General features: G+C 37.2%; 3 protein-coding genes across 3 annotated transcripts; 1 reads left to right on the top strand and 2 right to left on the bottom strand.

Moving 5' to 3' along the window:
- Positions 1 to 6,154: 6,154 nt before the first annotated feature.
- Positions 6,155 to 6,790, bottom strand: LOC114741062 (uncharacterized). The gene has a single exon (XM_028929324.1). The coding sequence runs from the start codon at positions 6,788 to 6,790 to the stop codon at positions 6,155 to 6,157; it is 636 nt and encodes a 211-aa protein (XP_028785157.1).
- Positions 6,791 to 9,791: 3,001 nt separating this feature from the next.
- On the top strand, positions 9,792 to 13,706 carry LOC114741064 (F-box/LRR-repeat protein 14-like). Its single transcript, XM_028929326.1, has 6 exons — positions 9,792 to 10,438; positions 11,074 to 11,507; positions 11,632 to 11,793; positions 12,473 to 12,548; positions 12,892 to 13,047; positions 13,259 to 13,706. The coding sequence occupies exons 1-6, from the start codon at positions 9,917 to 9,919 to the stop codon at positions 13,394 to 13,396; spliced, it is 1,488 nt and encodes a 495-aa protein (XP_028785159.1). The 5' UTR covers positions 9,792 to 9,916; the 3' UTR covers positions 13,397 to 13,706.
- A 74-nt stretch (positions 13,707 to 13,780) lies between these two features.
- LOC114741066 (uncharacterized) lies at positions 13,781 to 16,193 on the bottom strand. The gene is made up of 9 exons (XM_028929328.1): positions 16,110 to 16,193; positions 15,771 to 15,999; positions 15,592 to 15,656; positions 15,309 to 15,345; positions 15,149 to 15,214; positions 14,905 to 15,009; positions 14,444 to 14,597; positions 14,256 to 14,332; positions 13,781 to 14,157 (listed from the first exon to the last, which is right to left on the bottom strand). Coding segments are annotated over exons 1-9 (801 nt in total). The 5' UTR covers positions 16,112 to 16,193; the 3' UTR covers positions 13,781 to 14,091.
- Positions 16,194 to 17,752: the final 1,559 nt, after the last annotated feature.

Here is a 17,752-nt window from a genome sequence, read left to right as displayed (position 1 = left end):
TTTAAAATTATTAATAAAAAAATAATATCGAGATTTTAAATGTTGATAAAATATTATCAAATACCAACATATTAAGTTTAATTTTTAAAATAACTATAATTGTTACAAAAATTATCATTTAAGTCTAACAATTTTAAGATTAAAAAACTAAAAGTATGTTGTAAATAAAGAAGAAGAACAGAGAAGAAAGAATATCAATAAGAGAGAGTATTTCTCTTTCTATTCAATAGGGTGCTGAATACATTGTACATGGCCTTTATTTATAGGCACGGCTTTACATCTTTGATAGAATCTACAGATATAATAATAAAAGATAATTGCAGATAATGGGGATAATGGGAGTTATTGAAGATATTAGGAGATAAGGGAGATAATGATAGATACATGGACATCCATAAAGATATTATATTCATAACACTCCCCCTTGGATGTCCATAACTAAATATGTGCCTCGTTAAAAAACTTCTACTAAGAAAACCCTGTGGGACAAAACCTAGTAGAAGAAAAAGAATGCAACATTTATTGATATATATTTCATATTGCTGCCTCGTTAAAAACCTTGCTAGGAAAACCCAATGGGAAAAACCATAGACAAGGAAAAAAGAGTACAGCTAGGGGTGATCATGGACCAGACCAGACCGGGTTAGGTATCAACCCGAGGTCTGGTCTAAGTAGGACCTCGGGCTGAACAAGGCAGCCCGAGGTCTAGTCCAGTCCAGTGCCAGCCTGAGTTCGGGCTGGACTGGATTTGGTCCCCTGGACCACCTGGACCAGTCCAGGCAGTCCAGTTCCTTTTTTTTTTCCCCTCCTAGTTTCAAGCCTTCATCTTTTTTTTTTCCCTACTAATTTTTATCTACTCCACAGCTCCACTCGATCCAATACAAAATTTCACATTACACAGTACACACAACAATAAAAAACCATTATCTAATGATATACAGCTTAACTCATGATATGTTCAATTAAAAAAAAGTGCTTAGCAAGCAATCACGCTTCAATTCAGCATAAAAACGTCGCAACCATGCCCACAACAGTAGCAGGCGATTCGACCAAGGCCGTGATGAATCGCCTGTAGTTGAATTTTCCATCATTTTCTATTTCCGGATAAAGCTAGCCAAAGAACAAGTAAGCACACATGGACAAATAGAAACCCTAAACCAATGAATGAATCAATCACCTCGCGGCCAGTATGATGAGTGGAGGAGGAGGAGGGAGAAGGCTTGGAACCGGCACCGCCGTCGCCGGGACCGGCCACCGGGATGAGAAGCTCCCGATCTCTGTCTCTGTTAGCCATTAAGGTCGGCGATTGGTCATCGCCCATCGGGAGAAGGAAACGACAGCAAGCAAGCAGCGCCGCTTGAGAAATCAAAACCTCACAGCTTGACCTTGTAGGTCTCGCTTCTGAATCCGCGTCCCTGATCGGAACGGAAGAGAAATGTCAAAATTTTCAAAGAAACGAAAATAAATCTTTCCTACTCCAGAAATCAGAATCTTGCTCCAGCTTCAACTGCTTCATTTTCAATTATTATTGTTTTTGTTTTTTGCAGTATTATTATTCGGGTTTTTTTGACCTGATTAATTATTGGGGGTTGAAAATTATACGTAATATTTAAAAAATCATCTCATTTATCGGATTGCTTTGCCTTCAAGTGAGGAGATCAACAGTTCGACGGAGGAGACGTCGTCGCTGCTACGGTGCTACCTGCTGCTAGGGCTTCTTCGACGAAGATGATGGGGAGAGAACGGAGAAGACCGAGAGTGGCGAGCTGACTGAGGCGTTGAGTTGCTGAGTGAGGAGTGTGAGTAAAACACTAAAACGACAACGTTAGACACTTAGACTTAGTGTGCCAGCCAGTTTGCCACAGTGTAAATTAAAATATATATATTATATATATTACCCGGGCCAGACCAGACCAGACTAAGTGTTCTGATCACTTGGTCCTGAGTCTGGTCCAGCCCGACCAGTCAGTCTGGTTTGGTCTGGTCTGATTTTTTTTTAGATTGATTTATCTGGACCGGGTTGGACCGGGCCATATCGGGTTAGACCGGGTTACCTGGACCACCGGGTTTTTGCACAGCCCTAAGTACAGCATACATTTGCTCCCCCTCTTGACAATGTCAGTTGATATCTCTGAGTCTACGAAGTCCAATGTCATGAACAAGTCTCTCGAACGTGGTGGCTGGAAGTGATTTGGTGAATAGGTCTACTAAATTTTCGCTGGAACGAATTTGTTGGATATTGACTTCACCATCCTTTTGAAGATCACGAGTGAAGAAGAATTTTGGAGAGATATGCTTTGTTCTGTCTCCTTTGATATACCCTTCTTTTAGTTGGGTAATACATGCAGTATTATCTTCGTACAGTATTGTTGGGATCATTTTACCAGAAGACAAGCCACAAGTAGTTTGTATGTGATGTATTAAGAACCTTAACCATACACATTCTCGACTTGTTTCATGCATTGCTAGAATCTCCGCATGGTTAGATGATGTGGCTGATATAGTTTGTTTCATAGATCGCCATGAAATGGCTGTACCGCCACATGTGAATACATAGCCAGTTTGTGATTTACCAACATGTGGGTCAGACTGAAATCCAGCATCTGCATAGCCAACAAGATCGGTCTTGGATACATTCGAATAAAATAATCTCATATCCATTGTACCCTTAAGATAACGAAGGATATGTTTAACTCCATTCCAATGCCTTCGTGTTGGTGAAGAACTATATCTTGCTAGTAAGTTGACTACAAATGATATATCAGGTTGTGTATGATTAGCAAGATACATTAGTGCTCCAATTGCACTAATATATGATACTTTTGGACCAAGTAGCTCTTCATCACCTTTTTCCCCAATTTCTCGAGCTCTAAAAGGGTCCTTATCGACCTCCAAAGATCTTACAACCATTGGAGTATATAATGGATGTGATTTATCCATATAAAAACGTTCTAGGATCCTTTTTGTATAAGTTTCTTGATATACAAAAATTCCATTTTTCAAATATTCAATTTGTAATCCAAGGCAAAATTTTGTTCTTCCTAGATCCTTCATTTCAAATTCTTTCTTTAGGCAATTCACTGCCTTTTCAAACTCTTCAGGAGTTCCAATAATATTTATATCATCAACATACACAGCGATTATAACGAACTCATTTCCTGATCTTTTCATAAAAATACATGGGCATATTGCATCATTTTTATATCCTTCCCTCAATAGATACTCACTAAGCCTGTTATACCACATTCGCCCTGATTGCTTTAATTCATATAGGGATTTGTTTAACTTAATTGAGTATCATTCTCGAGAGTTTGAATTGTGTGCTTCTAGCAATTTCAGCCCTTCAGGGAGTCTCATATAAATGTCATTGTCAAGTGAGCCATACAGATAGGCTGTAACAACATCCATTAGATGTAAATTGAGCCCTTTATTTACTGCGAGGCTAATCAAGTATTGAAAAGTAGTTGTATTCACTACTGGTGAATAAGTTTCTTCAAAATCGATACCAGGTCTTTGCGTAAATCCTTGGGCAACGAGTCGTGCTTTGTATCTTATGATTTCACCCTTATCATTTCTCTTTCGCACAAAAACCCATTTATATCCAACCGGTTTTACATCTTCAGGTGTAAGGACTACTGGTCCAAAAACTTTTCGTTGTTCTAGCGATTTTAATTCTGCCTCAATTGCATTTTTCCATTTTGGCCAATCCTTTCTTTGTTTACATTCACTAATTGACTTTGGCTCATGATCCTCATTATCATTCATCACATCGAGCGCTACATTATAAGAGAAAATATCATCGACGTCGACTTCACTTCGGTCCCATCGTATCCCATTCATAACATAATTAATTGAGATCTCATCATTTTCACATATTTCAGGTACCTGACTTTCACTGAGAATTGGGACGTTAGCGTTGTCTGATGACTCTTCTGGAGTTGTTAACTTTTCTAAATTATTCTCAACTAGGCCATCTATACTTTTAACTCCTTTTTTCTTTCGAGGATTTTTATCTTTGGAGCCGATGGGCCTGCCACGCTTCATGTGTGCTTTAGAATCATTCACAATTGGTTGTCCATCAGGGACATCGATTTTAATAGGAGCATTAACAGCCGGAATATGTGATTTTGTTACTCTCTTCGGGTCAGTAAATGCATCTGGTAATTGATTTGCTAAACTTTGTAAATTGACTATCTTTTGAACTTTCAGTTCACATTCTTTTGTGCGAGGATCAAGATGAGACAGTGATAATTCTTTCCAGCTAATGTCCTTTTCCAACTTCTTATTTTTCCCTCATTGTTGGAAAAACTGACTCATCAAAATGACAATCGGCAAATCGAGCTGTGAACAAATCTCCTGTTGAGGGTTCTAGATATTTTATTATAGTGGGAGATTCATATCCAATATATATTCCCATCCTTCTTTGAGGCCCCATCTTGGTACGTTGTGGGGGAGCAATTGGAACATGTACAGCACATCCAAAGTTTCGTAGATGGGAAATATTTGGTTCATGACCAAAAACCACTTGTAAAGGGGAGGACTTGAGATAACTTGTTGGCCTGATGCGAATTAACACTGCTGCATGCAAAATTGCATGTCCCCAAGCAGAAATTGGGAGATTTGATCTCATAAGTAATGGTCTTGCAATTAATTGTAAACGTTTGATTAATGATTCTGCAAGTCCATTTTGTGTGTGCACATGAGCCACAGGATGTTCAACATCAATCCCAAGAGACATACAATAATCGTTGAAAGCTTGTGAAGTAAATTCACCAGCATTATCAAGACGTATTTTCTTGATAGGAAAATCAGGGAAATGTGCTCTTAATCTAATTAATTGAGCCAATAATCTTGCGAACGCCAGGTTACGCGAAGATAATAAACAGACGTGCGATCGGTCCACAAATATCTCCCTGTATGCGTTCTAAAAAAGTGAGAGGCTCACTTTTTAGTTTTCCTAGTGATGGCCGAACAATTAACTTTCCCTTGGAACATGCATTACATGAGAAAACATTGGATTGTAGTATTTGTTGACTTTTCAATGAATGTCCACATGAATTCTCAATTATTTTTCGCATCATAATTGTCCCGGGATGGCCTAACCGGTCATGCCAAACATTAAATCTGTTATCATTTACAAACTGCTGGTTTATAATGATGTGTACTTCAATTGTACTAATAATTGTGTAGTACAAGCCAGAAGAAAATGCAGACAATCTTTCTAGTGTGTATTTTTTACCTGAGGTTGACTTTGTAATAGCAAGATATTCTTGATTTTCCTCAATTGTTGTTTCGATATGGTATCTATTCTTGCGGATATCCTTAAAACTCAACAAATTTCTTTTAGACTTAGTTGAGTAAAATGCACTATCAATGTATAATATTGTTCCTCCAGGTAACAATATATTGGCTCTTCCGGAGCCTTCAATTAGTTTTGCACTTCCAGATATAGTCTGAACGTTGGCTTCTTGCATTACCAAAGAAGAGAAATAGTTTTTATTTCTAAGTATTGTATGAGTTGTTGCACTGTCAACAAGACATAAATCTTCATGATTGACGTCAATAGGAGCCATTGTTCGTTACAAGGAACATAGTCAAGAGAGGGAGGAAGAAACAAAATTAATAAAAGGAAAATACTCGTAATTTTATTAATTTGGAAAGATAACAACATTGAAAGTAGAAACTTTATAAAAGAAGATGAAAAAGAAAAAAAATCATAGAAATTTAACTTCACTAAAACAATTTATTGTTGAACATTCCCATCACCAATCAGGTGATCAATCTTTCCATTAGGATCAGCAAAGAAATCAGCAATATCCAAATGAGTGACATCCATGTTGCCATAATCAGAATCGCCCTCTTCATCAACAAAATTGGTTTCTACCCTTGGCATTTTGCCGTTGCCTTTACTTTTATTTTTAAGCGATTCTTGATAAAGGTCAACCAAATGTTTCGGTGTACGACAAGTACGTGACCAATGACCATTCCCACCACAATGATAACACGAGTCTTCAGAGTGGTTATTACTTCCACTAGTTTTTCTCTTGCGATTCTTGTCATTCTTTGTCCTCTTTGAATAGGAATTTGAACCACCTCGATTATGACCATGACCACGTCCACGGTCAATGCGACGGCCTCGTGCACGTCCATGTCCTCATCCACGACCACGTGTTGGTCCATTTACTACTACATTCGCTTCCGGGAATGGAGTGGAGCCGGTTGGACGGGATTCATGATTTTTCATTAGAAGCTCATTATTTTGCTCAGCTACAAGAAGGCAAGAAATTAGTTCAGAATACTTTTTGAAGCCTTTTTCACGGTATTGCTGCTGCAGGAGCACATTGGATGCATGAAATGTGGAGAATGTTTTCTCCAACATGTCTTCATCAGTGACTTTTTCTCTACATAATTTCAGTTGAGAATTGATTCTAAATATCGCAGAATTATACTCACTAACAGATTTAAAATCTTGTAGGCACAAGTGCATCCATTCATATCGAGCTTTTGGGAGAATGACAGTTTTCTGGTGGTCATACCTTTCTTTCAAATTATTCCAAAGTACGAGTGGGTCTTTAATGGTCAAATATTCCATTTTTAGTCCTTCATGTAAATGATGGCGTAAAAAGATCATAGCTTTAGCCTTTTCTTGACTAGATGCCTTATTTTCTGCCTTAATTGTGTCTCCCAGACCATTGGCATTTAAGTGAATTTCCGCATCTAGTACCCAAGATAAGTAATTCTTCCCAGTAATGTCAAGAGCCACAAACTCAAGTTTTGTAAGGTTCGACATGATGGCACTACCACAAAAGAATATAATATTAAAAAAATTGCCATGTATGGAAATTACATTGCTCTTCGTTAATGAGAAAAAAAGAAAAGAAAAAAATTATAAATTACCAAAAGAAAACAAATGAAGAGAAAATTAAATGAGAAAGAGACAAAATTTGGTATATTGTCTCTAGCCATTAACAAATAAACAATAAATATTTCTCAAAAATAAATATATACATAGTTTCTAGCCATTTACTCAGATAAAATCAAATTTGAATGACTTTTGGTCATGAGTTAAAAATTATATGGCTTCTAGCCATATGTTAGAAAATTAAAATTATGGCTTTGGATCATTAAAATAGAAAAATCAAAATTATGACTTCTGGCCATAAGGAAGAAAACAAAGTTTTATGGCTTCTGACCATAAAGTATAAAATAAAGTTTTTATGACTTCTGGCCATAAGAAAGAATAACAAAGTTTTATGGCTTCTAACCATAAGAAAGGATAATAAAGTTTTATGGCTTCTGGCCATAAGAAAAGATAATAAAGTTTTATGGCTTCTGGCCATAAAGTAGAAAACAAAGTTTTATGGCTTCTGGCCATAAGAAGCAAAACAAAATTTTATGGCTTCTGGCCATAAGAAAGAATAATAAAGTTTTATGGCTTCTGGCCATAAAGTAGAAAACTTTAAACCATATGGCTTTAAGCCATTTAGGAAAAGAATGGAGAAAAAGAAAAATACTCATAGTGTAGAAGAGTATAGAAAAGTATAGAGGATAGACAATAAATCATGAAACATAATGTATAATAATAAGATCGGAATATTATACCTTTGTTAGAGCCCTCATGCTGATAACGTGTTGTAAATAAAGAAGAACAGAGAAGAAAGAATATCAATAAGAGAGAATATTTCTCTTTCTATTCAATAAGGTGCTGAATACATTGTACATGGCCTCTATTTATAGGCACGACTTTACATCTTTGATAGAATCTACAGATATAATAAAAAGATAATTGCAAATAATGGGGATAATGGGAGTTACTGAAGATATTGAGAGATAAGGGAGATAATGATAGATATATGGACATCCATAAAGATATTATATTCATAACAAAGTATACTTTTTAAAATTAAAGGATTAAAATAAAACTTCATATAAAGTCAAAGAACCAATTGTATACTTTAAACTTAATTCAATAAAAATGACTTATTCATTTTTATTATATTCATTTGTTAGTTGTTAGATTACATTAAATTATTTTCCATGGCACAATAAGTAAATAATTAATACTCATATGATCTTTAATATAAGACCTAATTGATGAGTTGATGTTAGTCCTATATGTAAAATCTATTTCACATGTCTATAAAGTTTTTTCAAATTAACCCTATTGATATTTTCTTAATTAATAATCAGCAAGAAAAGTAGGAAGAGAATTAACCAAGATACTTAGAGTATTTTTTTAAAAAAATATCATATTAATTAATTTAACTATTAACTAATATTATTAATCTATTCAAATTTGCTAATTAGGTGATCTACGCTCCATCCATTTCAAAATATTATTAATTTAAACTTCTGTTTTTGTTTCAAAAAAATGCCTCTTTATAATTTCTTTGATAGAAATTAATGATTTTTACGATCACCTTGTCCTTTGCTTTGAAATATGTAAAGAAAGGGATCATTTAAGTCAAATATAAAATTAAAAAGTCAAGAATATTTTAATAGAATATTATTAGGATAAAAATCTTTTTCTGGAACGAATAAACATATAAAAATAAAAGAATATTTTACAAAAACAATAGAGTGGAAATCCACCGAATGAAATAAGCATACGCATTATTTTCAAAAAGCAAAAAAAAAAAAAAAACATATACCGTAGAACTGTAGAAGTCTACCAAATGGGCCATCAGCGTACCTCCAAAATTTATTGCGTTCCCTCCTTCCTTAATCTTCGCGGACTGCCTTCTCAATTCTCACTTCTCAGTTTTTCACGTCCTTCGGAAATGTTCTCACTCAAATCCCTGACTTTTTTAATCAATCTTTAACGGCCTCTTCAAAATCCGCGTTCAATTCAACTCCTCCTTCCTGTTCCATCTCTTTACCTCCGCCCATCGCCCATGCCTACCCCTTCTTCTGATTCTCCCAAAACCGACCCACCCACCTCAGGGTCCCCGATCACTGGGCTCACTTCTACTTCCCCGGCTTGGAGTTTCCGTGGCACGCCTGAATTCAATTTCGATTTTGATGGATTCTTGACCACAGAATCGCCCTCTTTATTGAATGAGACTTGGTTCTCGGTGGATAGAAAAATGACTGCAAAGCCTGGTGCTCCTAGTATGGGTGGATTGGACGATCAAGGAACGGGTTTGAATTTGGGTTCCACTGGGTTGAAGGTCTTGGAAACCGACGAAAAGGTTGAGAAAGCGATCATTTTGAAGGAACCCAACTCGAAAATATGTGAGACTGCGTCATTTACAGTTCAAGACCGATCAAGAACGGATTCGTCGAGTTCTGGGTCGAAGGAAAAAGCAGTCTTGTTTGATAGTTCGGGACGTGAGGGAGATGATCGGCCCAAACGCTTCTTGAATTGGCAGTCAGAAAAGAATTTACTGAAGAGAGCGTTGGATTCTGTGAATCATGAAGACGATAAGACTGGGAAGGATGGGCCCAGCGAAGAGAATAGTAGTGCTAAACGCACTAGAAAAGAATGCGCATTGAATTTGGACTTGGAAAATGAAACACAAAATACTACTATTCACACAGTAAAAAAAGAGTTTATGAATTCGGCTGATTGTTTACCATTGGATTCTGATGGAGTTGATGAAAGTGGTATGGGAGAGTTGCGTGGTGACAACGAAAAGGGCATTGTTACTGCAAGTATGAATGAAGCACCCAATTGGGATGATAAGGGTGATGGTGTTCAAAGGAGATTCAGCAGAGAAGAGAAAGGGAAGGGAGTATTGGACAATGGCGATTTATTCCGCAACGTTTTTCATGAATGTCATTTGGATTAGAATCGGAATCCATCAATTTGATTGATATCGAAAATTTAGATGCGTCACATTTAGCTTGTAATGTAGCTTTACAATATGAAAAACAATGGAGAAATGCTGACAGGGCTTCACGGAGGAGGGAACTCATGGAAAATTTCCGGGATATAGCAAAGGCATATGCTGCTCACTTTGCTCGTTTTACACCAGCTGAAAAAGATGTTCATGCTTCTACCAAGGCTAATATTGAAAATGAAATTGAAGAATGGTCTGGTCCTTTCTCCACAGCCACGAAAACAATTAGAAATCGAGGAATGAAAAGTAGGCAAATGAGCTGCAACTCTTCAGAAAATTTACCTGCATCCATTAATTGGGCTCCTAGGAGTAATCAAGAGCAAATACGTGCTAGAGTCTCGGCTCCCTCGCTGCAAGAACTATGCCTTGATTTACTTGCCAAGAATGCTGATGCAATTGTTTCTCTTGAAAATGTCCCAGATGCTCTGAAGCACCAACTTTGTCAGTTGGTCTGTGATTCTCGAAAAATGAACAGTCGCTTTTTGGAACTTCTTCTTACTGGATCCCCCACAGAGATTCGACTAAGTGATTGCTCATGGATGACTGAGGAACAGTTTATAAAAGCTTTTCAATCATGTGACACTGCTAATCTGGTGGTATGTTCTCTAAATTATTTGATACTCAAACTTTTCAGTATTTTGGATATTGTGTCATTTACTCAGGTTTCAGTATGTTCTTTAAGTATGATCTTTAACTTGCATCGCAGAATAACTAGGGGGTTTCTATAAACATGAAAATAATGTTTGTTCTGTATTGAGAGATGTTGGAGGTATTTGGCTGTCACAACACCCCCCCCCCAAAAAAAAAAAAAAAACTCACGCAAAAGCCGTGCATACATAGGATTGTTTTATGTGTTATGATGGGTGCTGAAAAGGCTTACTTGAGCTTTGTTACCAATTTCGTTTTGGCTTGGCATAGGCAGTGGATGTGATTTAATTTAACTCTTGTTGTCCTTCAGCAACTGTATTTCTGATAATCCGTTAAGTGGCTAACATACTGAAATACTCATATGGTGGGCTTCAGCTTTTAAGAATAAAAAGATAATCTTAACTTTGATTGCCCTTCAAATAATTTGGTTTCTGGTCAATATTGGATGACTCCCTTTCAATTAGTGCCCATGTTCACTATACTTGACTCAACTCGATTGATATCGTTATAAGTATCACCTTTTCACTTGATTTGAATTGTAAGCGATCTTTGAAATAGTTTATTCATTTCACCTGTGGAATAGGTGTTGCAACTTGATCAGTGTGGCCGCTGCACCCCAGATCACGTGGTACTTGCTACTTTAGCACGATCACCAAACCAGTTACCTAGACTAACTAGTCTGTCCCTCAGCGGTGCATGCCGTCTTTCAGACAAGGGGTTGCATAGTCTAGTTTCTTCCACTCCGGCTCTTAGATCGATAAATCTTAGCCAATGCTCCCTTCTCACATTTCTCAGTGTATTTGTTTTGGCTAATTCATTAAGATCACTTCTTAAAGAGTTGTATCTTGATGATTGCCCCAACATTAATGCTGCACTAATTGGGCCAGAACTGCAGAGCTTTGAACATTTAGAAGTCTTGTCAGTGGCAGGCATCCAAACTGTTTCTGATGATTTTATCAAGAATTTTGTGACTGAACGCGGTCATAATTTGAAGGAACTTGTCTTGAAGGATTGTGAGTGAGTACCGTTTGTGCCAGTCTATTTAATTCAATGTGTTAAATCTGAATGTCTGCTTAAGTTGTGATTATTGTCAGAAGCTGTTTGTTTCTTAGATGTTTGATTTCTATTTGTTGATGCGTAGAAAATTGACCGATTCATCAGTTAAAATTATTGCTCAATTCTGTCCTGGATTATGCTCACTTGATCTCATGAACTTGTGCAAATTAACGGATTCATCCATTGGATATCTTGCAAATGGGTGCCGAGCGCTTCATACACTGAGACTCCGCCGCAATCAATTCAGGTTTAGCCCCTCCTCTCTTTTCTCTCTTGTGTTTCATCATCATCATATCATCATTTTGCATTTGGTGGGCTTCATATGTTAACCTGACGTTTAAATTTTGATCATGCACTTCTTATTTATGCTTTGCCATTCTTGTCTGTCACTGTTACCAATTTGCTCATTTACAGAGTTGACTCAGATGAGTTTCTAGCTTGTTAAAGTTTTAGGACAGCTTTCTTTGCTTCCATCTATATGTACTGTTAGAAATCTCTGAATTGCCATTTAGCTTTTCATATGTACTAAGGAAATTGAAAACATCTTGTATTCATCTTTTGTTTTGGGGAAAAAAGACCAAAAATATATACTACTATACTATTTCCAGTTCTTAATATAAGATCCAATTGACTAATTTGAAAAAATTAATAAAGGTAAATATATTAGCTTAAAGTATTTATAATAATTATTTCTGTCCAAACTAATTTATCTGACTTAGAGATTGATATATAATTTAATGATGCATATAAATATTTTAGAGAGATTGTGTAAATATATGCTATAAGCAAGTAATTTACTTAGTTTCCTTAATCTCATCAAATTAGTCAACTGTGTCTTATATTAAAAATGAGAGGTAGTATTTTATTAGCATGCAATGTCTATGTCTCCAAAGAGTTGAACAAATTGAACATCTTTTGTATCTCAGTGATGAAGCCATTGCGGCTTTTCTGGAGACCACGGGAGCGTGCTTGAAAGAACTTTCACTCAATAACGTGGAAAAGGTACGTTTTTTCCCTCCTGTCTCCAAGCTTCCTTTGGCTGGGCATGCACATGGAACCTCCTCTGCTGATAAGGCTGCTTTTTGGTAATTGGTAAACGCATTGGTTCATCAATCCATGTTTTCTAATCATCAATATAATCAAAATCAATATAAAATTTACGGAAATCACATTGCTCATGAGTCATAAGCAGTGGTGCCACTTTTCTTGGGTTATCGTGTGATTTTTCTTTTTATATATATATTTTTAGTATTTGTCAAAGCCTTTCACTGGGCTCCCTTCCTCGTACTGTTGTTACGTTGATCAATGTGAACCAAGGTTTGATTATATGGTTTACGCGTGACAGGTTGGCCATGACACAGCCTTGTCCCTTGGCAGCCGTGCAAGAAATTTGCATACTCTGGACCTATCATGGTGCAGAAATTTCACAGATGCTCATTTGGGCTTCATCGTCGATAACTGCTTGTCGCTGAGACTGCTTAAAGTATTTGGATGTACCCAGGTCCTATACTATTTACAAGACGAGAGTTGCATAATTTATAATTCGATTGACTGCTATTTTATTGGAAAAAATATGTGTTGAAAAATTTAATTTTAAGATAGATGAATATGGAGCACTTGCTGCCTTATTGGATTTCACCGAGTTGATGTATTATAGAGAATAGATAAATAATTCGTCGGAGAAGACATTTACATGTTGGAGATTTTTGCAGATAACAGAAAATTTTCTGTTTGGCCACTCAAATCGGGAGGTTAAGATCATTGGTTGCGTTATGTCTCCTTTACTGCAACATGTCATAGTGGCTGATCCTGAACGGCAGGGTGCTTTGCGTTATTCTCCAGCCACTTGATGAAAAATAGGAGTGGCCTGTGACATAACCAGAACTACAAACTTGAACTCGCACAGTAAAAACTCTTCATTACCGTGGCTCTAACTGAAGAGTTCTCCTTGACTTATAGGTTGTCCTTTCTGGTGCCTCCCTTGTGTAAATGCTTCTCCATGATTGACTCTGTCACTCTATTGTTCTATTTGCAGGAGTAGATTTTGCCTTTTAGGCTTTTACATAAATTTTATTTGGTCCCAGCCCAGTCAATTGTATAAACTAATTATCTTTCTCTCTCTGGAAAGTATCATAATCTGCCAGTGATTCTTCATATTCAGCATATTGAGTGATATTGATCACATACACAAAAGAAGGAAACGACATATAAAAAGAGCAAGTAGAAAGCGGAGGTAAGCACTAGGGTTCTGATTACTATTGGGGTTGCAATATATGTTTTTGTTCTTCTCTGGAGATTCATCCCGAGCGTGACACTCGTTGCTTTCTTGAACCTGTGAAAGCATACACTTGTTTGGTCTTTCTGAAACTTGATTCAGGAAGAATACAGACTGACAAACCATTTTCCTTTACAATGGAGAAAAAAGAAATGAAAACCTAAATTACAATACAGACTATAGCGCTATACCTCCCAACAAGTGCGGAGAGAGAGGAGGTACAGCCGTTTGAACTTTACAGTTGTTCAGAAACAAAATAATGCAGAGTATTTATGTCTGTAGACGAAGCAAGAATAGTTGTTCCTTCGATAATTGAGAATTTGCCATAACAACCATCTGAAAAGGCGAAGGAAGCTGCATTACTGCTTTTTGTAGGGAAGGAATACTCTTAAAGAGATCAGTGCAAGAAGTAGAAATGATTGTGTTGAGCTTACCTCAAAGCCTATCTTTTGGTACAAATTCTGTGCAGTTGTGTTATTTCTGTCCACGTGAACGAATACTTGTTCCACACCTGCTCAATAAATCATGGAATATACGGTAAGTTCTCTTTCATGATTCACAGACATATCATCAGTCAGTTGTATACTATAGGAGTCAAATTACTCTCCAACTTTAAAACTACCATTAGTTTTTGCTGATGCAACAGCATAGTACAACATGTTGCTTGCAATGCCCTGACGACGAGCTGATTTCGCAACACATACGTTTGCAATGTAGCCATATCTGCTCGGTGCTGTTCTGTCGATGCTGCAAAATCGAGGAGCCTTAACCCGTTCCTGCACAAATGAATACATCGAAGTTATGGAACTTGGTACATTGTCATGTCATTTCCCCTTCCATGGTGCCGGGATGAATGCAAGGGTATAAGATTTGGTGCATGCTTGGTTATCCGTTGGAGTAAATGACATTAAGAAAACTCAGTTTAAACATCCGGTTTTGCAAGAGCGACCTTCTATTTGCCTCGGCAAAACGACTAAGGTGTCAAAATTAAGACAATGACATACCAAATGCCTCAGAGCATCAAAATCCGTCTAGACAGGTCAGAAGACGTAGTTGTATCTCAATAAGAAGGAAGTACTATACCCCGGGAAAAGTCTCTCCCCGCAGCAAATATCGGATATTCAAATCAAGCGTTCCTACGACGCTCTTCAATATCGGGCGTTTTACATTCTTATGCTCCTTCTTCACCTGATAAACTTGACTCCAAACAACGTAAGGTTAAACGCACACATTCAGGGCTAATCATTACTTTGCATAAAATCAGCGCAATATTAGTAAATTGCAGCCTTTCATTTTCAACTGATTCAGAAGATATGATAATTTTTACCGCAATAATGCATGTGCATTTCTGCTCATTTTGCATTTGGCACCGCTTCTTTAGTGCATTAAATTCCTAGGTAATAGGAAGCCCGTCTTTAGAAATTCATGAAAGAAATCTCATTGTACATAGTTTAACAATGAACAAATTTATTAGCACAAACCCCTACCTGGTCTGCAAATCTCATTTTGTAATTATGAATGTGTCTGAAAAAAGCATAGCAAGATTCAGTGCATCCAACTTTTCACTATAATTCAAAGCAAAGCTTGAATTTATTTAATATCCATCTTGATTTTAGTTGATTGTGAGCTTTTAGAAAAGTAACACAAGTGATCTCTAAACTCGTCATTGTTCTTTTCACGACGCAAAGGTGCTACCAATCCTATCCTATTAATAAATGAAAGTTGAAAGTGAAAACTGAGGACGCTTATGAAAGGATCATTCTAGTATACCGGATGTCATGGCGCGCAAGCGTTGGATTCTCACAGTGACTTTCTGCCCTTAACCAGGCTGCTGTCTGCCGTCGCATTAAAAAAATCGCAAAAATAAATCAACATGTACAAAAGCAAGCGAAAACTCCATCAAGCTCCATAATATAGTTTCAGGCTTTCAGTTTCAATTCATGACATACCCAATACTCTTCATCAAGCACGGCATCTCGAGCAACAAATTGGCCAAACTCAAGAATCTTCTCTCCAACCAATTCATGATCCGAGGGTTGCAATCGATCGAAACGGAGATCGCCAGACCTTAGAGTTTCCACCTTATGAGCGGGTGGCGTTGAAATTGAAAGCTGCATTGACAGGTCTTCCATGGTATTCTTCATTCCGCTACTGAAGTTTTTAGGATCTCTCATTGTCCTGTGGACGTTAGAGAGATAACAGAAACCACCTCTGATTAGCTTCGAGCAACAAGATCATCTCAGAATAAAATAACATAAAATTCAAGCAAACAGAAAATTGAAACTCACATAGTCCACGAAGCAGCGATTCTCGGGAAACTGTGGCGAATCGGATGCCCATTGACGAAACCTTCAGAATTCAATCTTTGAATCGAGATTGTGGACATAGGAGGCATGCTTCCAGATTCAAGGGTGGTTAAAGATAAAGAGGACAGAAAGGGTTCAGGGAGACCTGGTAGCTCGTATCAGACTCCTAGAGTGATTTGGGATGTGGTTTGGAAATGGAAGATTCCTCCAAAAGTTGCTCATTTCCTATGGAGGGTACTTAATGGAGCCTTGGCAACCCGAGAGGCATTGTTTAGAAGGAAATGTGCAAATACACCAGTCTGTGATATCTGTAGATGCCAAGCTGAATCAATTGAACACATGTTATTTCTGTGTCCTTGGGCCATGCAGGTCTGGTTTGGGTCCCCTTTATCATTAAGATTCGATGAGAGAGGTATGAAGAGGGTTGACTTATGGTTGGACGAGTGGTTAAAAATTAAGGAGGGGCCTGATGATTATAGTTGTGCCCTTTTTGCTATAATCTGCTGGGATATCTGGAAGTCAAGGTGCCAATTCGTTTTTGAAGGTAAGGAGGTGGATGCTATTGGATGTGTGGGAAGAGCTATGAGAATGGTACGTGATTTCTGGGATGCAGATAATGGTAAGAAGAGGAGATGTGTTTCTGAGACAGGGGTGGAAAGGAGTAAGAATTGGGTTATGCCTGCTAGAGGGGCAATTAAAATTAATGTCGATGCTGCCTTCAGTAAGGAAAGAGGTAAGGCTGCTGTGGGATTAATAGCAAGGGATGATAAGGGAGGATTTATTGGGGGCCTGGGAAAAAAATTGGGTTCTATATTAAGGACCGGAGGAGTATATTTTTTGTCTACCAGAATAAGCACAGATATTAAAATATTATGAAGAAGCGCGCAATAGAGTGATGATGAGTATAAAATTTGTTAATTTTAGAATTGTGGTTAAGGTTAATTATCTCAACCATTTAGTATGTGTTTATTTTATGGGTTGGAAAATGAAAATGTGCGTGTTTTGGCGTAACGGATTTGGGATTTCCAATGAATCTTGATTTTACTAAAAATATTTTAAGATCAGTTTCATTAGTCTTTTTTAGAATAGTTTTAACCAGCCAATTAGTTAATGAGTTAACCTCTAGAAATTCAAATTATTGAGTGATTCATAATAAATTTTCTCTCAGAGAGGATATTTTCAACCAGGACATTACATCTCTAATCAAAAGCCACGACATGCTCGTGAACGTAGGACATAAGCTCTTAATTAACAAATAAGCTGTTTCCTCCAATGCATAGCTCCTGCCACAAGAGCAGATGTTACCTTGTATTTCCTCACCCAATCAGCCGCAAGAATCTCTTATCGTGAAACTGATTCGTAGCCTCACCTGAATTTTCCAGGACAATAAGAATCCATGGGTCCTTCTAGAATCTCACATTTAACCCACTGGCCGAATGCTCAAAATAGACTCCAATTTTAACTAGGCCTAGCACAGTTAGCACTTAACTGAATTTTTTAAATATTTAATTAGGGATTTGATTCCTCACGATATTTATAGAAAAAGTTTTGTGACCAGTACTAAAATCTAAAATCCCTTTGAAAAATTTATGGTAAGAGAGATTTAAGGCCTGTTTGGGTATCCC

Source organism: Neltuma alba, unplaced genomic scaffold (assembly GCF_004799145.2).
Source record: "Neltuma alba isolate B1F8T4 unplaced genomic scaffold, ASM479914v2 tig00003252_pilon, whole genome shotgun sequence".
Taxonomy (NCBI): domain Eukaryota; kingdom Viridiplantae; phylum Streptophyta; class Magnoliopsida; order Fabales; family Fabaceae; genus Neltuma; species Neltuma alba.
Note: the sequence above shows the minus strand (reverse complement) of the source record. Positions and strands in the feature narration are given on the sequence as shown.